At 45.7% G+C, this 23,740-nt stretch overlaps 1 protein-coding gene across 1 annotated transcript in view; it reads right to left on the bottom strand.

Moving 5' to 3' along the window:
- The window catches only part of zdhhc17 (zDHHC palmitoyltransferase 17), a 158,570-nt gene that overhangs the window by 53,537 nt on the left and 81,293 nt on the right, over positions 1-23,740 (bottom strand). Inside the window, exon 5 of the mRNA XM_078219497.1 lies at positions 12,748-12,892. Coding sequence (XP_078075623.1) covers positions 12,748-12,892 — 145 coding nt within the window. The remainder of the gene's footprint in view (positions 1-12,747; positions 12,893-23,740) is intronic.

Raw genomic sequence — 23,740 nt, 5'->3', positions numbered from 1 at the left:
GTCAGAATAATGTGTTGCAAACTCTTGCATGGGGTAAAGGCCCAGCCAATGAAAGACTGTACCAATTTAAGTGTGTGCGCAAAGATTTGACAGATGGAGTTGTTTTAAAGTTTATTTATTAGTGTCACAAGTATGCTTACATCAACACTGCAATGAAGTTACTGTGAAAACCCCCTAGTCGCCACACTCCGGCGTCTGTCCGGGTACACTAAGGGAGAACTTAGCATGGCCACTGCACCTAATCAGCACATCTTTCGGAAACCAAGGAAATCGGAGCACTCGGAGGAAACCTACTATGACACGGGGAGAACGAGCAGAGTCTGCTCAGACAGTGACCCAAGCCAGGAATTGGACCCAGATCCCTGGCATTGTGAGGCAGAATACTATTTAATGGAGACTGACTTTAGGATGTTGCAGCACAGAGGGATATGGGTGTCCTTGTACATGAACCACAAAAAAAATTAGCATGTAGATATAGCAAGTAATCAGGAAGGCAAATTAAATGTTGGCCTTTATTGCAGGGGGATTCAGCATAGTAGGCAAGTTTTGCTGCAACTGTACAGGACAGCGGTGAGGCCACACCTAGAGTTCTGTGTACAATTTTGCTCCCCACACTTGAGGGATATACTTGCTTTAGAAACAGTTCAGAGAAGGTTGATGAGTCTGATCCTTGGATGAAGGGTTTGTCTTCTGAGGAAAAGTTGAGCAGGTTGGGCCTATACTCATAAGAAGAATAAGAGGTAACTTATTGAAATGTTAAAAGATTCTGAGAGGGATTGAAAGGGTAGATGCTGAAAGTAGACACCATTTCCCCTCATGAGGCGATCTGGAACCAGTGGGGCATAGTTTCCAAAAAAAATGGTTTCCCATTTAAGACAGAGGTGAGGAGCAATTTCTTCTCAAAGGGTTGTTGGTCTTTTTAATTTTCTTCCACAGACAGCATCTGTGACTGGTTCATTGAATATATTCAAGGTTGAGTTAGGTAGATTGTTAATTCACAAGGGAGTCAAGAGTTATGGGGAAAGATGGAAAAGTGGAGTTAAGGCCACAAACAGATCAGCCGTGATCTTATTGATTGGTGGAGTAGGCTTGATGGGCTGAATGGCACACTTCTGCTTCTTTTTTTATCATCTTATGAACGCACTGTATTCACTGTGGATGCTGTTCAAAGTAAGGTTTTGTTATTTCACCAGCGTATTACAAATGCGAGGTTTAAAGACTATGAAATTTTGTACGGTATCTTTAATTTATGGAGTCACTTGACCTGCTCCAACTTCTGCCCACAGCAAGCTTAGGTTCTTGGTTGTTTAAGATTAAGGGAGAGCCCAGATTGTCTTACTGGGAAGAAGGTGCAAGATATTCACACCTGAGCAGGACAGCTATCTAGACGATGGATAGACTGCAAGTCTCCAAATGCTAGGGAGGTGTTAAGCTCGATTGAGGGTTACAAGTTAGCAAGGAATGAGCTGAAAAAGGGGCTTAGGAGAGCTAGGAGGGGACACGAGAAGTCCTTGACAGGTCAGATCAAGGAAAACCCCAAGGCTTTTTACTCTTATGTGAGGAATAAAAGAATGACCAGGGTGAGGTTAGGGCCGGTCAAGGACAGTAGTGGGAACTTGTGTATGGAGTCAGTAGAGATAGGCGAGGTGATGAATGAAAACTTTTCTTCAGTGTTCACCAAGGAGAGGGGCCATGTTTTTCAGGAAGAGAAGGTGTTACAGGCTAATAGGCTGGAGGAAATAGATGTTCGGAGGGAGGATGTCCTGGCAGTTTTGAATAAACTGAAGGTCGATAAGTCCCCTGGGCCTGATGAAATGTATCCTAGGATTCTTTGGGAGGCAAGGGATGAGATTGCAGGGCCTTTGGCTTTGATCTTTGGATCCTCGCTGTCCACGGGGATGGTGCCAGAGGACTGGAGAATGGCAAATGTTGTTCCTCTGTGTAAGAAAGGGAATAGAAATGACCCTGGTAATTATAGACCGGTTAGTCTTACTTCGGTGGTTGGTAAATTGATGGAAAAGGTCCTTAGGGATGGGATTTACGACCACTTAGAAAGATGCGGATTAAACCGGGATAGTCAGCACGGATTCGTGAAGGGCAAGTCGTGCCTCACAAATTTGATTGAATTTTTTGAGGAGGTAACTAAGTGTGTTGATGAAGGTAGGGCAGTTGATGTCATCTACATGGATTTTAGTAAGGCGTTTGATAAGGTCCCCCATGGTCGGCTTATGATGAAAGTGAGGAGGTGTGGGATAGAGGGAAAGTTGGCCGATTGGATAGGTAACTGGCTGTCTGATCGAACATGAGGACGGCCTAAACCGGGATGTTGGATTTATGTCACATTATCAGTAACCCCCAAAGCTTGCCTCCTGAACTTGCAGAATTTCACTAGCTGTTGTGTCTGGAGACAATACACATCTCTTTAACCTGTGTTGAATGCTCCCTCCACCCACATTGTCTGTACATTTAAGACCTGGCTGGCTGTAGAGATTTGCATTCTAATCAGTATTCTGTAATTTGATTTCTGTGTCTGTTTGCACTGTTTGAGAACAGATATCCACTCCATCTGACGAAGGAACTGTGCTCCGAAAGCTTATGGTATTTGCTACCAAATAAACCTGTTGGACTTTAACCTGGTGTTGTGAGACTTCTTACTGTGTCTGATCGAAGACAGAGGGTGGTGGTCGATGGAAAATTTTCGGATTGGAGGCAGGTTGCTAGCGGAGTGCCGCAGGGATCAGTGCTTGGTCCTCTGCTCTTTGTGATTTTTATTCATGACTTAGAGGAGGGGCTGAAGGGTGGATCAGTAAATTTGCTGATGACACCAAGATTGGTGGAGTAGTGGATGAGGTGGAGGGCTGTTGTTGGCTGCAAAGAGACATAGATAGGATGCAAAGCTGGGCTGAAAAATGGCAAATGGAGTTTAACCCTGATAAATGTGAGGTGATTCATTTTGGTAGGATTAATTTAAATGTGGATTACAGGGTCAAAGGTAGGGTTCTGAAGACTGTGGAGGAACAGAGAGATCTTGGTGTCCATATCCACAGATCTCTAAAGGTTGCCATTCAAGTGGATAGAGCTGTGAAGAATGCCTATAGTGTGTCAGCTTTTATTAACAGGGGGTTGGAGTTAAGAGCCGTGGGGTTATGCTGCAACTGTACAGGACCTTGGTGAGACCACATTTGGAATATTGTGTGCAGTTCTGGTCACCTCACTATAAGAAGGATGTGGAAGCGCTGGAAAGAGTGCAGAGCAGATTTACCAGGATGCTGCCTGGTTTGGAGGGTAGGTCTTATGAGGAACGGTTGAGGGAGCGAGGGCTGTTCTCTCTGGAGCGGAGGAGGCTGAGGGGAGACTTAATAGAGGTTTATAAAATGATGAAGGGGATAGATAGAGTGAACGTTCAAAGACCATTTCCTCGGGTGGATGGAGCTATTACAAGGGGGCATAACTATAGGGTTCGTGGTGGGAGATACAGGAAGGATATCAGAGGTAGGTTCTTTACGCAGAGAGTGGTTGGGGTGTGGAATGGACTGCCTGCAGTGATAGTGGAGTCAGACACTTTAGGAACATTTAAGCGGTTATTGGATAGGCACATGGAGCACACCAGGATGATAGGGAGTGGGATAGCTCGATCTTGGTTTCAGATAAAGCTCGGCACAACATCGTGGGCCGAAGGGCCTGTTCTGTGCTGTACTGTTCTATGTTCAATGTCAGGTTTTGCAAACGGTTATACTTTAATCTGTCTTTTTAATTTCAATATAGAATAGAATCGGGGCAGTCCAGAGGATAGCTAAATAACATTTTTACTTGGATACAAGGCCCATGAAATTCATGTTCCCATGGTCCTAGGCTTTAAGAGGGCAAGAGTCGATGTGAAGACATTGCAGGATCAGGTTTCAGATTTTCCTTGTGTCACTGAACTGCAATCCACTAGAATTAGACAGCGCGAAAGAAAATGAGAGCAAGCAGAAAGGTAAAGGGGCGGCACGGTAGCGCAGTGGTTAGCACTGCTGCCTCACAGCTCCAGGGACCTGGGTTCGATTCCCGGCTTGGGTCACTGTCTGTGTGGAGTTTGCACATTCTCCCCGTGTTTGCGTAGGTTTCCTCCGGGTGCTCTGGTTTCCTCCCACAGTCCAAAGATGTGCGGGTTAGGTTGATTGGCCATGCTAAAATTGCCCCTTCGTGTCCTGGGATGCATAGAATAGAGGGATTAGCGGGTAAAATATGTAGGGATATGGGGGTAGGGCCTGGGTGGGATTGTGGTCAGTGCAGACTCGATGGGCCGAATGGCCTCTTTCTGTACTGTAGGGTTTCTGTGATTTCTATGAAAGACAGCAAGTCTGTATGTTCACCACACAAAATGCGTGGGAACATGTTTTTGGATCAAAAAGACCAAGGTTGTGAGGGTTTAAACAAAACTGGAAAATTCACTTCGCTTTGACGAGAGGGAGAGATCGCCAGGGCAACCCACATTGTGAAAAACAGTTCAAGGATTAAAAGTTATCTGGCTGGAAAAAGAAAAGGGTGCTAAGAATCACTTGGGATTCTTAGCACTTGGAATCACTTGGGACTGGTTCCTGGAGAATGAAATGTCTACCTAAAGGACAAAGGATAATCCTACAGGGAAATTTTCACTAACTTTCAATATTAAATGGGGGATAAGTTGCTGACTGAATGAGTGTCAAGTTAATGTTGCTTTTAGTTTGTGTGTCACAGTTAAAGTCTTAAATCTTGAAATGTGATCCTTTCAGCCATTGACTGGAAGTTCAAATTTCTTTTGAACAGCTATCAGTCTCTATGGAGATCATAAACAGTGCCATGGACTATAATTTGCTATTACTCAACTACTTTCAAACATTGCAAAATGGAAGTTTAACAAATTTGATTTATTTTGAAGTTACTGATGGAGAATAAACACCGACAGATCAATAGAATCAAATAGCCTGTTTCTGATGCTGCAAATTTTATACAAGTTGCAAAATGCAATTTTGATGATCATCCATGCTCAAAATGAATGGCAGAGCAGGCTCGAAGGGCCTATTCCTACTTCTAGTTTCTATGTAACTGCTCCCAACAGCACGGTAGCACAGTGGTTAGCACTGCTGCTTCACAGTTCCAGGGACCTGGGTTCGATTCCCGGCTTGGGTCACTGTCTGTGTGGAGTTTGCACATTCTCCTCGTCTCTGCGTGGGTTTCCTCCAGCTGCTCCGGTTTCCTCCCACAGTCCAAAGATGTGTGGGTTAGGTTGATTGGCCATGCTAAAAATTGCCCCTTAGTGTCCTGGGATGCGTAGGTTAGAGGGATTAACAGGGAAAAATGTAGGGATATAGGGGTAAGGCCTGGGTGGGATTGTGATCAGTGCAGACTCGATGGGCCAAATGGCCTCTTTCTGCACTGTAGGGTTTCTATGTTATGATCTGGAGTGTCAGTCTGAAGTATTTTTTGAAGAAGCGAGTACACAGAGGAAGTTTAACCACAGCATTAGATGCAACTGTATTGTACCATTACAGAGTTTCAGGGTCATCACAACTTAAGATGCAGCTCCTAAAATTACACAAGAGTTGTAACACAATGTGGTGAAGAGTGATATAAATCAGTTTGTGCTGTGTTGGTTTTGAGAGTGGAGACCTGGTGCTGCAATGTAAATAAATGACCTTCAATATTGCAATCAGGCTAATCTTTAACCTCTTGATATTTAATTAGCTGAAAGTGTGGAATTAATTTTAATCCAATTAAAGTTCAAACTTCATCAAGGCGACCCGAGTTCAAGTTTCGACATCAGCAACAAAAGCACTGAATTAAGTTCAATTTAGGATTTCTCATTAAACGGGGCCGAACTTAAAAGAAACATTACAAAGCAGACTGCTTCCAGAAACATCACAAACAATCTCCACATTCTAGTAATTGCTACGGTGGAACAGCGGGGCTGGAAAATAGCCAAACCAGTGGAATTATCATTAGAAAGATATAAGAAACCGCTTTAGGTCTGGATATAAATGCTGCCTCCCAGGTGCTTCACGAATGACGACCGTTACAATTTTAAGGCTACTTTTGATGGAGCTTTTCACTGATCTGTCATTTGGAATGAAAGCTTTAAAAATTGCTTTTCCCCCACCCTTTCCCTGATTCTATAAATTTGCTTTCTGTAATCCTGATGCTGTGAACCCAACCGGAAAGGGATTGTAAAATGTCATTAATTCAATCTGAATTTCTAAAGCCTTGCTGGAATAATCTGATCAGACTTTTATAGGATCAAGGGAGGCAATGAGTATTTATTTAACAGTCAAGATGTCAGCATGCATCATACTGAGTGCCACTGTGAAATTCATGATCCTTCACACTGTATCACCATTACATCATCATCATCACCACCTATAGCCAATAACTGCGACAAATACAGCCAATTCTAAGCGCAGCCTATTGGGATGGAGTCGAGGAATGATTTGAGCAACGTGCTGGAATGCCAACATGTGGCCAAAGTGTTCCCTCCTCTGCCATATCCCAAAATTTTATTGTGCTCATTTGGCAAAATCCCAAAGACATTTTCCCATGAAAAGGAAGGTGACTGGGCAGAATAAAAGAACTCTCTGGCAACGCAAAACATAGCTGAGCAACACTGCTCTGGGAGTCTGTAAATGGATCACCAAACACAATGACACAAGTCAGCTTGTAACCTCAGAGACAAAATTGGAACTTCATAGTTCTAAATAAGCTAGTTTGTTTTTAAGCCACTTATTCCTGTTGGGCTCTTCTTCATTTTTACTGGCACAGAGTTTGATTTTTGCTGTTCGCACGGGACTGCCTTTCTTCCTCACTATTCCCTGCCTGAACACTGAAGCAACCAAATCTGCTTTTGCTGAAGCTCTGGAAAGGAACAGGATTTATGTTGGTTGGTATTCATTCACAAAGCTTCCATCACTGTCCCTCGCTTCACCTATAAACGGTGGCAGAGCAAGTTATTGATATTTGACTATCTTGTTGAACTAACTCATCAATTTCTTACCCCAAGCCATCATCATTAAATGGGGCTGGCGGAAGGAGGGGAAACAGCCAAAAAAATGATTTTTGCAAGTATATAAAAAAGTATAAACCTGAGTGAATCTTGAGAATTGACTACTTAGGTGCTTGTTAAAGATTTGTGGAACTACTTGAACAAGATGATGAAATATATCCTAGGATTCTTTGCGAGGCAAGGGATGAGATTGCAGAGCCTTTGGCTTTGATCTTTGGGTCCACACTGTCCACGGGGATGGTGCCAGAGGACTGGAGAGTGGCGAATGTTGTTCCTCTGTTTAAGAAAGGGAATAGAAATGACCCTGGTAATTATAGACCGGTTAGTCTTACTTCGGTGGTTGGTAAATTGATGGAAAAGGTCCTTAGGGATGGGATTTACTACCATTTAGAAAGATGCGGATTAATCCGGGATAGTCAGCACGGATTCGTGAAGGGCAAGTCGTGCCTCACAAATTTGATTGAATTTTTTGAGGAGGTAACTAAGTGTGTTGATGAAGGTAGGGCAGTTGATGTCATATACATGGATTTTAGTAAGGCCTTTGATATGGTCGGCTTATGATGAAAGTAAGGAGGTGTGGGATAGAGGGAAAGTTGGCCGATTGGATAGGTAACTGGCTGTCTGATCGAAACGATGTGGAGATGCCGGCGTTGGACTGGGGTAAACACAGTAAGAAGTTTAACAACACCAGGTTAAAGTCCAACAGGTTTATTTGGTAGCAAAAGCCACACTAGCTTTCGGAGCTGCAAGCCCCTTCTTCAGGTGAGTGGAAATTCTGTTCACAAACAGAGCATATAAAGACACAAACTCAATTTACATGAATAATGGTTGGAATGCGAATACTTACAACTAATCAAGTCTTTAAGAAACAAAACAATGTGAGTGGAGAGAGCATCAAGACCGGCTAAAAAGATGTGTATTGTCTCCAGACAAGACAGCCAGTGAAACTCTGTGGGGGTTACAAATAGTGTGCCATGAACCCAATATCCCGGTTGAGGCCGTCCTCGTGTGTGCGGAACTTGGCTATCAGTTTCTGCTCAGCGACTCTGCGTTGTCTTGTGTCACGAAGGCCGCCTTGGAGAACGCTTACCCGAATATCAGAGGCCGAATGCCCGTGACCGCTGAAGTGCTCCCCAACACGAAGAGAACAGTCTTGCCTGGTGATTGTTGAGCGGTGTTCATTCATCCGTTGTCGCAGCGTCTGCATAGTTTCCCCAATGTACCATGCCTCAGGACATCCTTTCTTGCAGCGTATTAGGTAGACAACGTTGGCCGAGTTGCAAGAGTATGTACCGTGTACCTGGTGGATGGTGTTCTCACGTGAGGTGATGGCATCTGTGTCGATGATCCGGCACGTCTTGCAGAGGTTGCTGTGGCAGGGTTGTGTGGTGTCATGGTCACTGTTCTCCTGAAGGCTGGGTAGTTTGCTGCGGACAATGGTCTGTTTGAGGTTGTGCGGTTGTTTGAAGGCAAGAAGTGGGGGTGTGGGGATGGCATTGGCGAGATGTTCGACTTCATCAATGACATGTTGAAGGCTCCGGAGGAGATGCCGTAGCTTCTCCGCTCCGGGGAAGTACTGGACAACGAAGGGTACTCTGTCCACTGTGTCCCGTGTTTGTCTTCTGAGGAGGTCGGTGCGGTTTTTCGCTGTGGCGCGTTGGAACTGTTGATCAATGAGTCGAGCGCCATATCCTGTTCTTATGAGGGCATCTTTCAGCGTCTGGAGGTGTCTGTTGCGATCCTCCTCATCCGAGGAGGATCACAACAGATACGGAGGGCTTGTCCGTAGGGGATGGCTTCTTTAACGTGTTTAGGGTGGAAGCTGGAGAAGTGGAGCATCGTGAGGTTATCCGTGGGCTTGCGGTACAGTGAGGTGCTGAGGTGACCATCCTTAATGGAGATGCGTGTGTCCAAGAATGCAACCGATTCCGGAGAGTAGTCTATGGTGAGTCTGATGGTGGGATGGAACTTGTTGATGTCATCATAGAGTTGTTTCAGTGATTGTTCACCATGAGTCCAAAGGAAGGAAATGTCATCGATGTATCTAGTGTATAGCATCGGTTGAAGGTCCCGTGCGGTGATGAAGTCTTGTTCGAACCTGTGCATGATGATGTTGGCATATTGAGGTGCAAATTTGGTCCCCATGGCTGTTCCGTGTGTCTGGATGAAGAACTGGTTGTTGAAGGTGAAGATATTGTGGTCCAGGATGAAGCGGATGAGATGTAAAATTGCATCTGGAAACTGGCAGTTGTTGGTGCTGAGCACTGAGGCCGTTGCAGCAATGCCATCGTCATGGGGGATGCTGGTGTAGAGTGCCGAGACATCCATTGTGACGAGGAGCGCTCCTGGTTCAACTGCTCCATGTGTGCCGAGTTTCTGTAGGAAGTCCGTCGTGTCGCGACAAAAGCTGGGGGTTCTTTGTACAATGGGTTTCAGGATGCCCTCGACATAGCCGGAGAGGTTCTCGCACAGGGTCCCATTGCCCGATACGATGGGATGGCCGGGTGTGTTTGCCTTGTGTATCTTCGGGAGGCAGTAGAGATCTCCAACGCGGGGAGTATGTGGGATGAGAGCACGGAGGGTGTTCTGAAGGTCCGGATCAAAGGTCTTGATCAGAGCACACTATCATGGCACACTATTTGTAACCCCCACAGAGTTTCACTGGCTGTCTTGTTTGGAGACAATACACATCTTTTTAGCCGGTCTTGATGCTCTCTCCACTCACATTGTTTTGTTTCTTAAAGACTTGATTAGTTGTAAGTATTCGCATTCCAACCATTATTCATGTAAATTGAGTTTGTGTCTTTATATGCTCTGTTTGTGAACAGAATTCCCACTCACCTGAAGAAGGGGCTTGCAGCTCCGAAAGCTAGTGTGGCTTTTGCTACCAAATAAACCTGTTGGACTTTAACCTGGTGTTGTTAAACTTCTTACTGTATCTGATCTAAGACAGAGGGTGGTGGTGGATGGAAAATTTTCGGATTGGTGGCAGGTTGCTAGCGGAGTGCCACAGGGATCAGTGCTTGGTCCTCTGCTCTTTGTGATTTTTATTCATGACTTAGAGGAGGGGGCTGAAGGGTGGATCAGTAAATTTGCTGATGACACCAAGATTGGTGGAGTAGTGGATGAGGTGGAGGGCTGTTGTAGGCTGCGAAGAGACATAGATAGGATGCAAAGCTGGGCTGAAAAGTGGCAAATGGAGTTTAACCCTGATAAATGTGAGGTGATTCATTTTGGTAGGACAAATTTAAATGTGGATTACAGGGTCAAAGGTAGGGTTCTGAAGACTATGGAGGAACAGAGAGATCTTGGGGTCCATATCCACAGATCTCTAAAGGTTGCCACTCAAGTGGATAGAGCTGTGAAGAAGGCCTATCGTGTGTCAGCTTTTATTAACAGGGGGTTGGAGTTTAAGAGCCGTGGGGTTATGCTGCAACTGTACAGGACCTTGGTGAGACCACATTTGGAATAGTGTGTGCAGTTCTGGTCACCTCACTATAAGAAGGATGTGGAAGTGCTGGAAAGAGTGCAGAGGAGATTTACCAGGATGCTGCCTGGTTTGGAGGGTAGGTCTTATGAGGAAAGGTTGAGGGAGCGAGGTCTGTTCTCTCTGGAGCGGAGGAGGCTGAGGGGAGACTTAATAGAGGTTTATAAAATGATGAAGGGGATAGATAGAGTGAACGTTCAAAGACTATTTCCTCGGGTGGATGGAGCTATTACAAGGGGGCATAACTATAGGGTTCATGGTGGGAGATATCGGAAGGATATCAGAGGTAGGTTCTTTATGCAGAGAGTGGTTGGGATGTGGAATGGGCTGCCTGCAGTGATAGTGGAGTCAGACACTTTAGGAGCATTTAAGCTGTTATTGGATAGGCACATGGAGCACACCAGGATGATAGGGAGTGGGATAGCTTGATCTTGGTTTCAGATAAAGCTCGGCACAACATCGTGGGCCGAAGGGCCTGTTCTGTGCTGTACTGTTTTATGTTCTAAGATCGGGTGCTTTTCCCCCATTACTCTGTCCTGTTACCAAAACAGATTAACTGATCATTTACCTCGCTGCTGTTTGTGGGACTTAGTTGTGGACAAACGTGTTGCCATGTTTGCCTATAAATTAGTGACTATCTTTCAAAAGTAATTGGCTGTGAAAGACTTTGCGATATCTTGAGATCATAGAAACATAGAAGATAGGAACAGGAGGAAGCCATTTGGCCCATCGAGCCTGCTCCGCCATTCGTCATGATCATGGCTGATCGTCCAACTGAATAGCCTAATCCTGCTTTCTCCCCATAACCTTTGATCCTATTCGCCCCAAGTGCTATATCCAGCCGCCTCTTGAATACATTCAATGTTTTGGCATCAACTGCTTCCTGTGGTAATGAATTCCACAGGCTCACCGCTCTTTGGGTGAAGAAATGTCTCCTCACCTCCCTCCTAAGTGACCTACCACAAATCCTCTACGACTAAGACTATGACCCCTTGTTCTGGACTCCCCCACCATCGGGAAGATCCTTCCTGCATCTACCCTGTCTAATCCTGTTAGAATTTTATAAGTCTCTATGAGACCCCCCCTCATTCGTCTGAACTCCAGCAAAAACATTGCTAACCTCGTCAATCTCTCCTCATACATCAGTCCTGCCATTCCCATCATGAAAGGCAATTGTCTCAACGAAAGACGTTTCCTTTTTTATTCATTTGTTGGATGTGAGCGTCTCTAACTAAGACAACATTTATTATCCATTACTAATTGCCTTTCAGTAAAGATTATTTATTAGAACAAGTACAGCTTATATTAACACTGCAATGAAGTTACTGCAAAACTCTCCTGGTCGCCACACTTTGGCGCCTGTTCAGGTCAATGCACCTGAACAGCATGTCTTTCAGATTGTGAGAGGAAACCCACACAGACACAGGGAGAACGTGCAGACTCCACAGAGACATTGACCCAAGCCAGGAATTGAACCCTGGTCCATGGCGCCGTGAGGCAGCAATGCTAACCACTGTGCCACTGCACCGCTCATATAAAATGGTGGTGAGCCACCTCCTTGAACTTCCGCAATCCATGTGGTGCAGGTTCACCTACAGTGCTCTGAGGGAGGGTGTTACAGGATTTTACCCAGTCACCATGAAGGAATGGCCATGTATTTCCAAGTCAAGATGGTGTGTGTGTGACTTGAAGGCAAAATTGATCATGTCCCCATACAATGGATACCCTTATCCTTCTCGTTGGTAGAAATCATGAGCTTTGAAGATGCTGACATTAGAAGTTTGTCAAAATGATGCAGTGTATCTTGTGTATGGTACACATGGCAGCCACTAAATGCCATTGGAGAAGGGAGTGAACATGTCAGGTGATAGATGGGGTGCTGATCAAGTAACTGCTCTGTTGGCATTTTTTCCTGTGTTGATTATTATACATAATGTGGAGATGCCGGCGTTGGACTGGGGTAGGTACAGTAAGAAGTCTCACAACACCAGATTAAAGTCCAACAGGTTTATTTGGTGGCACGAGCTTTCGGAGCGCTGCCCCTTCATCAGGTGAGTGAAGAGTTGGGTTCCCAAACAGGGCATATATAGACACAAACTCAATGACGAGGTAATGGTTGGAATGCGAATCTTAACAGGTAATCAAGTCTTTACAGGTGCATACAATGCGAGTGGAATGAGGGTTAAGCACTCTATAACCTGATTATTATACAGTGGTGTACAAACAAAATTAGGCTGAAAGTTACCTGCCCCTTTGCAATCAGGTATGCAACAATAGAGGTATGACCAAACTGAGCAGCTAGGTGTATACAGCTACAGCCTTCTCCATCAATAAGTGAGGGTTCCGCACCATACTTCATCAGATGTACAACCATGGACAAGTGACCCTGTCTGGAAGAAATGAGGTAAACACAGTAAGAAGTTTAACAAAACCAGGTTAAAGTCCAACAGGTTTATTTGGTAGCAAAAGCCACAAGCTTTCGGAGCCTTAAGCCCCTTCTTCAGGTGAGTGGGAATTCTGGAATGGAAGAAATGAGTGGAAGAAATGACACAGAATATTTTGCAGTGACTATTAACCTGACCTATAATGATTACACATAGGGGTTGCTGAGGATTTGCCCAACCTCTAAGGGGAAAGGAAACCCTACTGTAGGGTGCCAAGAGTCTTTTAGTCCACAAAGAACACAGAATGAGAGGACAGTTATGCCGTGTGTAAGACTGTTAGGTTAACAGAATATGAATTGTCACAATCTAGCTTCATTAGAAACACTCGACTTCACTGGATACCTTCTTGATAGTATAGAACAGTGGGAAAACAATGAGAAAGTTCTGCTATCTGGCACTCTTCCAACCGGAATTCTCTATTACCCAGAATTTTGGGGTCAGGTCTGCCTTTTGACCAGATGCGTCAAACTCATGGGGAGTTGCTATCCGTGGCCGGCCCTCGCTCCAATCTCAGCCTCCCACTGTGCCCTCAGTGCCACTCACTAGATTCACACACTCCTGCAACTCTTGCAAGACCTCCACATTCACATGACAACCCTGGAGCTCTCTGTGGGTGAAAATGTGGATCTCAACTTACACCTTCATTAACTGGGACCTCCCAATTCCACAGTATGCCAGATAACTGATTTTCCTGCAGTTTAGAAAAGGTGCCAAGATAGTGAGACCATGAGAAAGCTATATCAAATTTTAAAAAGAGTTTGCTTGCAGCAAAAAGCCAAGACCTTGAGACGATCTGTCTGAATTGCTTGTGCATGTAAAAACATAGGATTGGAAAATCTAGCCCCTCCAGGAGATAAGGTCTTGGAGCCTCGAGCTAAGAGACAGTGATCACAGATGGATGTGAAAAACATTAGGTAATAGTGTGATGTGCATCTGAAAGATACCTGATTGGACGATGCTCACCACGAGTTGATGATGATTAGGGATTGATTTTCACTTGGAAATAAGTGGTTGTATCAACGAGAGGCAACATGGTTTTGTGAAGGGGAGGTCCTATCTCACGAACTTGATCGAGTTTTTCAAGGAAGTGACGAAGATGATTGATGAGGTTCGGGCAGTGGATGTTGTCGACATGGACTTCAGTAAGGCATTTGACAAGGTCCCTCATGGCAGACTGGTGCAGAAGGTGAAGCCGCATGGGATCAGAGGTGAACTGGCAAGGTGGATACAGAACTGGTTCGGTCATAGAAGACAGAGGGTAGCAGTGGAAGGGTATGTTTCTGAATGGAGGGCTGTGACAAGTGGCATTCCTCAGCAATTAGTGCTGGGACCTTTTATATATATATATAAAATATACATATAAATAAATGATTTGGAGGAAAATGTAACTGTATTGATTAGTAGGTTTGCGGATGACACAAAGGTTGGTGGATTTGCAGATAGCGATGAGGACCATCAGAGGATACAGCAGGATATAGATTGGTTGGAGACTTGGGCGGAGGGATGACAGATGGAGTTTAATCCAGACAAAGGGTTGGGTGCTAAATTGGGTGAAGGCTAACTGTAGCCGGATTCGGCAGGAATTGGTGGCCGTTGATTGGGAGAGGCTGTTCGGGGGTAAGTCCATGTCTGGCATGTGGGAGTCTTTTAAGGAACAGTTGATAAGGCTGCAGGACAGGCATGTGCCTGTAAAAAGGAAGGATAGGAAAGGTGGGATTCGAGAGCCGTGGATAACCAGGGAAATTGAGGATCTGATCAAAAAGAAAAGAGAGGCGTATGGTAGGTCCAGGCAACTGAAAACAGATGCAGCTCTGGAGGAATACAGAGAGAGTAGGAAAGAACTCAAAGGGGGAGTTAGAAGGGCAAAAAGAGGTTACGAAATGTTCTTGGCAGACAGGATTAAGGAGAATCCGAAGGCATTTTATTCATATGAGACAGGGGGGTGTTGGTAGGGTACGGGAACCGTGGTGCACGAAGGTTGTGATGAACCTGGTAAATAAGAAAAGAGAGGCGTACAGAAGGTTCAGAGAGCTAGGAGGTGTTAAGGATTTTAGAGGAGTATACGCGATGTAGGAAGGAGCTTAAGAAGGAAATTAGGAGAGCGAGAAGGGGTCATGAGAAGACCTTGGCGGGTAAGATTAAGGAGAATCCCAAGGCTTTCTACAAATATGTCAAGAGTAAAAGGATGAGATGTGAAGGCATAGGACCCTTAAAAGGTGAAGGGGGAAAAGTTTGTGCGGAACCGTTAGAAATGGCGGAGGTGCTTAATGAATACTTTACCTCGGTATTCACGGTGGAAAGGGATCTGGGTGGTTGTACTGCTGGATTGCGGAGGACAGAAAGGATCGAGCATGTGGACATAAAGAAAGAGGATGTGTTGGAACTATTGAATGGCATCAAGGTTGGTAAGTCGCCGGGACCGGATGGGATGTACCCCAGGTTACTGTGGGAGGCGAGGGAGGAGATTGCGGAGCCTTTGGCGATGATCTTTGCATCGTCGATGGAGACGGGAGAGGTTCCGGAGGATTGGAGGATTGCGGATGTGGTCCCTATATTCAAGAAAGGGAACAGGGACAGCCCGGGAAATTACCGACCGGTGAGTCTAACCTCAGTGGTTGGTAAGTTGATGGAGAGGATCCTGAGAGACAGGATTTATGATCATCTAGAGAAGTTTAGTATGATCAAAAGTAGTCAGCACGGCTTTGTCAGGGGCAGGTCGTGCCTTACGAGCCTGGTTGAGTTCTTTGAAAATGTGACCAAGCACATTGACGAAGGAAGAGCGGTGGATGTGGTCTATATGGACTTCAGCAAAGCGTTCGATAAGGTCCCCCATGCAAGACTTCTTGAGAAAGTGAGAGGGCATGGGATCCAAGGGGCTGTTGCCTTGTGGATCCAGAACTGGCTTGCCTGCAGAAGGCAGAGAGTGGCTGTGGAGGGGTCTTTCTCTGCATGGAGGTCAGTGACCAGTGGAGTGCCCCAGGGATCTGTTCTGGGACCCTTGCTGTTTGTCATTTTCATAAATGACCTGGATGAGGAAGTGGAGGGATGGGTTGGTAAGTTTGCTGACGACACCAAGGTAGGTGGTGTTGTGGATAGTTTGGAGGGATGTCAGAAGTTGCAGCGAGACATAGATAGAATGCAAGACTGGGCGGAGAAGTGGCAGATGGACTTCAACCCGGATAAGTGTGTAGTGATCCATTTTGGCAGATCCAATGGGATGGAGCAGCAGTATAAAATGAAGGGTACCATTCTTAGCAGTGTAGAGGATCAGAAGGACCTTGGGGTCCGGGTCCATAGGACTCTTAAATCGGCCTCGCAGGTGGAGGATGCGGTCAAGAAGGCGTATGGCGTACTAGCCTTCATTAATCGAGGGATTGAGTTTAGGAGTCGGGAGATAATGCTGCAGCTTTATAGGACCCTGGTTAGACCCCACTTGGAGTACTGCGCGCAGTTCTGGTCACCTCATTACAGGAAAGATGTTGAAGCCATTGAAAGGGTGCAGAGGAGATTTACAAGGATGTTGCCTGGATTGGGGGGCATGCCTTATGAGGATAGGTTGAGGGAGCTTGGTCTCTTCTCCCTGGAGAGACGAAGGATGAGAGGTGACCTGATAGAGGTTTACAAGATGTTGAGGGGTCTGGATAGGGTGGACTCTCAGAGGCTATTTCCAAGGGCTGAAATGGTTGCTACGAGAGGACACAGGTTTAAGGTGCTGGGGGGTAGGTACAGGGGGGATGTCAGGGGTAAGTTTTTCACTCAGAGGGTGGTGGGTGAGTGGAATCGGCTGACGTCGGTGGTGGTGGAGGCAAACTCGTTGGGGTCTTTTAAGAGACTTCTGGATGAGTACATGGGATTTAATGGGATTGAGGGCTATAGATAGGCCTAGAGGTGGGGATGTGATCGGCGCAACTTGTGGGCCGAAGGGCCTGTTTGTGCTGTGACTTTCTATGTTCTATGTTCTATGTCAGGAACAAAAGAATTGTCAGGGAAAAAGTCGGACATCTCGTGGAATTATGCTTACAACCCAAGGGAATAAGGGAGATCCTAAATGAATACTTTGCATCGGTATTCACAAAGGACTGGGAGTGCCTCAGAGGGAGGTGTTGACCCGTTAGAGAGAATCTCCATTACAAGGGAAGAAGTGTTAGGTTTTTTAGGTAACATTAAAACTGACAAATCCCCAGGGCCTGATGGCATCTATCCTAGACTGCTCAGGGAGACAAGAGATGTAATTGCTGGGCCTCTGACGGAAATCTTTGTCTCTTCATTGGACACAGGTGAGGTCCCTGAGGATTGGAGGATAGTGAATGTGGTACCGTTATTTAAGAAGGGTAGCGGGGATAACCCGGCGAATTATAGGCCAGTGAGCTTGACGTCCGTGGGAGGGAAGTTGTTGGAGAGGATTCTTAGAGACAGGGTGTATGCGTATTTAGAACGGAACAATCTCATTAGTGACAGACAGCATGGCTTTGTAAGAGGGAGGTCGTGCCTTACAAATTTGGTAGAGTTTTTTGAGGAAGTGACAAAAACGGTTGACGAAGGAAGGGCCGTGGATGTCGTCTCTATAGATTTCAGTAAGGCATTTGACAAAGTCCCTCATGGCTGGTTGGTTAAGAAGGTTGAGGCTCACGGGATACAAGGAGAGGTGGCTAGATGGGTAGAGAACTGGCTTGGCCACAGGAGACAGAAGGTAGCAGTCGAAGGGTCGTTTTCCGGCTGGAGGTCTGTGACCAGTGGTGTTCACAGTAAGAAGTTTAACAACACCAGGTTAAAGTCCAACAGGTTTATTTGGTAGCAAAAGCCACAAAAGCTTTCGGAGCTCTAAGCCCCTTCTTCAGGTGAGTGGGAATTCTGTTCACAGAGCTTATAAAGACACAGACTCAATTTACATGAATAATGGTTGGAATGCGAATACTTACAACTAATCAAGTCTTTAAGAAACAAAACAATGGGAGTGGAGAGAGCATCAAGACAGGCTAAAAAGGTGTGTATTGTCTCCAGACAAGACAGCCAGTGAAACTCTGCAGGTCCACGCAACTGAGGGAGTTACAAATAGTGTGACATGAACCCAATATCCCGGTTGAGGCCGTCCTCGTGTGTGCGGAACTTGGCTATCAGTTTCTGCTCAGCGACTCTGCGCCGTCGTGTGTCGCGAAGGCCGCCTTGGAGAACGCTTACCCAAATATCAGAGGCCGAATGCCCGTGACCGCGGGCATTCGGCCTCTGATATTCGGGTAAGCGTTCTCCAAGGCGGCCTTCGCGACACACGACGGCGCAGAGTCGCTGAGCAGAAACTGATAGCCAAGTTCCGCACACACGAGGACGGCCTCAACCGGGATATTGGGTTCATGTCACACTATTTGTAACTCCCACAGTTGCGTGGACCTGCAGAGTTTCACTGGCTGTCTTGTCTGGAGACAATACACACCTTTTTAGCCCGTCTTGATGCTCTCTCAACTCACATTGTTTTGTTTCTTAAAGACTTGATTAGTTGTAAGCATTCGCATTCCAACCATTATTCATGTAAATTGAGTCTGTGTCTTTATAAGCTCTGTTTGTGAACAGAATTCCCACTCACCTGAAGAAGGGGCTTAGAGCTCCGAAAGCTTGTGTGGCTTTTGCTACCAAATAAACCTGTTGGACTTTAACCTGGTGTTGTTAAACTTCTTACTGTGTTTACCCCAGTCCAACGCCGGCATCTCCACATCATGACTACCAGTGGTGTTCCACAGGGCTCTGTACTGGGACCTCTGCTATTTGTGAGATATATATAAATGATTTGGAAGAAGGTGTAACTGGTGTTATCAGCAAGTTTGCGGATGACACGAAGTTGGCTGGATTGCGGATAGCGATGAACATTGTCGGACAATACAGCAGGATATAGATAGGCTGGAAAATTGGGCGGAGAAATGGCAGATGGAATTTAATCCAAATCAATGCGAAGTGATGCATTTTGGAAGAACTAATGTAGGGGGGAGTTATACAATAAATGGCAGAGCCATCAAGAGTATAGAACACAGAGGGGCCTAGGTGTGCAAGTCCACAAATCCTTGAAGGTGGCAGCACAGGTGGAGAAGATGGTGAAGAAGGCATATGGTATGCTTGCCTTTTTAGGACGGGGTATAGAGTATAAAAGCTGGAGTCTGATGTTGCAGCTGTATAGAACGCTGGTTAGGCCACGTTTGTAGTACTGCGTCCAGTTCTGGTCGCCACACTACCAGAATGACGTGGAGGCTTTAGAGAAAGTGCAGAAAAGGTTTACCAGGATTTTGCCTGGTATGGAGGGTCTTAGCTATGAGGAGAAATTGGGTAAACTGGGCTTGTTCTCCCTGAAAAGATGGAGAATGAGGGGAGACCTAGTAGAGGTGTACAAAATTATGAAGAGTATAGATAAGGTGAACGGTGGGAAGCTTTTTCCCAGGTCGGAGGTGACAATCACGAGGGGTCACGGGCTCAAGGTGAGAGGGGCGAGGTATAACTCAGATATCAGAGGGACGTTTTTTTACAGAGAGTGGTGGGGCCTGGAATGCGCTGCCAAGTAGGGTGGTGGAGGCAGACACGCTGGCATCGTTTAAGACTTACCTGGATAGTCACATGAGCAGTCTGGGAATGGAGGGATACAAACGAATGGTCTAGTTGGAGCAATGAGCGGCACAGGCTTGGTGGGCCGAAGGGCCTGTTTCCTGTGCTGTACTGTTCTTTGTTCTCATAAGATAAGATAAGAAACAGGAGCAGGAGTAGGCCATCTAGCCCCTCGAGCCTGCCCCACCGTTCAATAATATCATGGCTGATCTGAAGTGAATCAGTTCCACTTACCCGCCTGCTCCCCATAACCCTGAATTCCCTTACCGATCAGAAATCCATCTATCCGTGACGTAAACATATTCAACGAGGTAGCCTCCACCACTCAGTGGGCAGAGAATTCCAGAGATTCCCCACCCTCTGAGAGAAGAAGTTCCTCCTCAACTCTGTCCTAAACTGACCCCCCTTTATTTTGAGGCTGTGCCCTCTAGTTCTAGTTTCCTTTCTAAGTGGAAAGAATCCCTCCACTTCTACCCTATCCAGCCCCTTCATTATCTTATAGGTCTCTATAAGATCACCCCTGAGCCTTCTAAATTCCAACGAGTACTAACCTAATCTGCTCAATCTCTCCTCGTAATCTACACCCCTCATCTCCGGTATCAGCCTGGTGAACCTTCTCTGCACTCCCTCCAAGGCCAATATATCCTTTCGCAAGTAAGGGGACCAAAACTGCACACAGTATTCCAGCTGCGGCCTCACTAATGTCTTGTACAGATGCAGCAAGACTTCTCTGCTTTTATATTTTATCCCCCTCGCAATAAATGCCAACATCCCATTTGCCTTCTTGATCACCTGTTGTACTTGCAGACTGAGTTTTTGCGACTCAGGTCCCCCAGGTCCCTTTGCACAGTGGCATGTTGTAATTTTTTTCCATTTAGATAATAATCCAATTTGCTATTATTTCCTCCCAAGTGAATAACCTCGCATTTGCCAATGTTATACTCCATCTGCCAGATCCTCACCCACTCACTCAGCCCATTCAAATCTCTCTGCAGACCTTCTGCTTCCTCCACGCAATTCACTTTCCCACTTATCTTCGTGTCGTCAGCAAACTTTGTTACCCTACACTCAGTCCCCTCCTCCAGATCATCTATGAAAATAGTGAACAGTTGAGGCCCCAGTACCGATCCCTGCAGCACGCCACTCGTTACCATCTGCCAACCAGAAAAGCACCCATTTATTCCAACTCTCTGCTTCCTGTTGGATAGCCAATCCCCAATCCACGCTGACACCCTACCCCCAACTCCATGTGCCCCAATCTTCTGCAGCAACCTTTTGTGAGGCACCTTTAGGGGTTATAGGAATCAGGCGGGTAAGTGGAGCTGATCCACTTCAGATCAGCCATGATCTTATTGAATGGCGGGGCAGGCTCGAGGGGCTAGATGGCCGACTCCATAGAACCATAGAAAATTACAGCTCAGAAACAGGCCTTTTGGCCCTTCTTGTCTGTGCCAAACCATTTTTTGCCTAGTCCCACTGACCTGCACTTGGACCATATCCCTCCACACCCCTCTCATCCATGAACCCGTCCAAGTTTTTCTTAAATGTTAAAAGTGACCCCGCATTTACCACTTTCTCCGGCAGCTCATTCCACACTCCCACCACTCTCTGCGTGAAGAAGCCCCCACTAATATTCCCTTTAAACTTTTCTCCTTTCACCCTTAACCCATGCCCTCTGGTCTTTTTCTCCCCTCGCCTCGGCGGAAAAAGCCTGCTTGCATTCAATCTATCTATACCCATCAAAATCTTATACACCTCTATCAAATCTCCCCTCAATCTTCTACGCTCCAGGGAATAAAGTCCCAACCTATTCAATCTCTCTCTGTAACTCAGCTTCTCAAGTCCCGGCAACATCCTTGTGAACCTTCTCTGCACTCTTTCAACCTTATTTACATCCTTCCTGTAACTAGGTGACCAAAACTGTACACAATACTCCAAATTCGGCCTCACCAATGCCTTATATAACCTTACCATAACACTCCAACTTTTATACTCGATACTCCGATTTATAAAGGCCAATGTACCAAAGGCACTCTTTACGACCCTATTCACCTGTGACGTCACTTTGAGGGAATTCTGTACCTGTATTCCCAGATCCCTCTGTTCAACTGCACTCTTCAGAGTCCTACCATTTACCCTGTACGTTCTACTTTGATTTGTCCTTCCAAAGTGCAATATCTCACACTTGTCTGCGTTAAATTCCATTTGCCATTTTTCAGCCCATTTTTCTAGTTGGTCCAAATCCCTCTGCAAGCTTTGAAAACCTTCCTTACTGTCCACGACACCTCCAATCTTTGTATCATCAGCAAACTTGCTGATCCAATTTACCACATTATCATCCAGATCATTGATATCGATGACAAACAACAATGGACCAAACACCGATCCCTGCGGCACACCACTAATCACAGGCCTCCACTCAGAGAAGCAATCCTCCACAACCACTCTCTGGCTTCTTCCATTGAGCCAGTGTCTAATCCAATTTACTACCTCCCCATGTATACTCAGCGATTGAACCTTCCTAACTAACCTCCCATGAGGGATCTTGTCAAAGGCCTTGCTGAAATCCAGGTAGACAACATCCCCCGCCTTCCCTTCATCCACTTTCCTGGTAACCTCCTCGAAAAACTCTAATAGATTGGTCAAACATGACTCTCCCTAATAAGTCCCTGTCTATCCAAATATTTGTAGATCCTATCCCTTATCACACCTTCCAATAACTTGCCCACCACCGCCGTCAAACTTACTGGCCGATAATTTCCCGGATTTCTTTTGGAACCTTTTTTAAACAACGGAACAACATGAGCCACCCTCCAATCATCCGGCACCTCCCCCGTGAATACTGACATTTTAAATATGTCTGCCAGGGCCCCTGCAAGTTCAACACTAGCTTCCCTCAAGGTCCATGGGAATACCCTGTCCGGTCCTGGGGATTTATCTACTCTGATTTGCCTCAAGACAGCAAGCACCTCCTCCCCTTTAATCTGTAAAGGTTCCATGACCTCCCTACCTGTTTGCCCTATTTCCGTAGACTCCATGTCCGTTTCCTCAGTAAATACGGATGCAAAAAAACCATTTAGTATCTCCCCCATCTCTTTTGGTTCCATACACAGTCTACCACTCTGGTCTTCAAGAGGACCAATTTTATCCCTCACTATCCTTTTGCTCCTAACATACCTATAGAAGCTCTTTGGATTTTCCTTCACTCTGTCTGCCAAAGCAACCTCATGTCTTCTTTTAGCCCTCCTGATTTCCCTCTTAAGTAGCTTCTTGCACTTTTTATCCTCCTCGAGCATCTGATGTGTTCCTTGCTGCCTGTACATTTCATACAACTCTCTCTTCCTCTTAATCAGTGTTACAATCTCCCTCGAGAACCAAGGTTCCTTATTCCTATTTACTTTGCCTTTAATCCTGACAGGAACATACTCCTGCTCCTATTTCTTATGTTCTTATCGAATGCCTTTTGGAAATCCAAAAACACCACATCTACCGGTTCCCCTCCGTCAACCGCACTCGTCACATCTTCATAAAAATCCAGTAAGTTCGTCAAACACGACTTTCCTCTCATGAATCCATGCTGCGTCTGCTTGATCGAACCATTCTTATCCAGATGGCCTGCTATTTCTTCTTTAATGATGGATTCCAGCATTTTCCCAACTACAGACGTTAAGCTAACCGGCCTGTAGTTACCCGCCTTTTCTCTACTTCCTTTTTTAAACAGCGGCGTAACAGTAGCCGTTTTCCAATCCGCCGGCACTACCCCAGAGTCCAGTGAATTTTGATAAATAACCACTAACGCATCCGCTATTGCCTCTGACATTTCTTTCAGTACCCTGGGATGCATTCCATCCGGGCCCGGGGACTTGTCCACCTGCAGTCCCGTTAGTCTACCAAGCACTGCCTCTCTAGTAACAATAATTGTATTGAGTTCCTCTCCTCCTACCAACACTCAATCGTTAATATTCGGTAAACTATTTGTGTCTTCCACCCTGAAGACCGACACAAAAAACCTATTTAAAGTCTCAGCCATTTCCTCGTTTTCCACTATTAAATCCCTCCTCTCGTCCTCCAAGGGTCCAACATTCACTCTAGCCACTCTATTCCTTTTTATATATTTGTATAAACTTTTACTATTATTTTTTATGTTTAGAGCTAGTTTAGTTTCATAATCTATCTTTCCTTTCTTTATCGCTTTCTTAGTCATTCTTTGTT

Source organism: Mustelus asterias, chromosome 9 (genome assembly GCF_964213995.1).
Source record: "Mustelus asterias chromosome 9, sMusAst1.hap1.1, whole genome shotgun sequence".
In the NCBI taxonomy this organism is placed as follows: domain Eukaryota; kingdom Metazoa; phylum Chordata; class Chondrichthyes; order Carcharhiniformes; family Triakidae; genus Mustelus; species Mustelus asterias.
The sequence above is the reverse complement of the archived record's forward strand: the minus strand, read 5'-3'. Positions and strand labels throughout refer to the sequence as shown.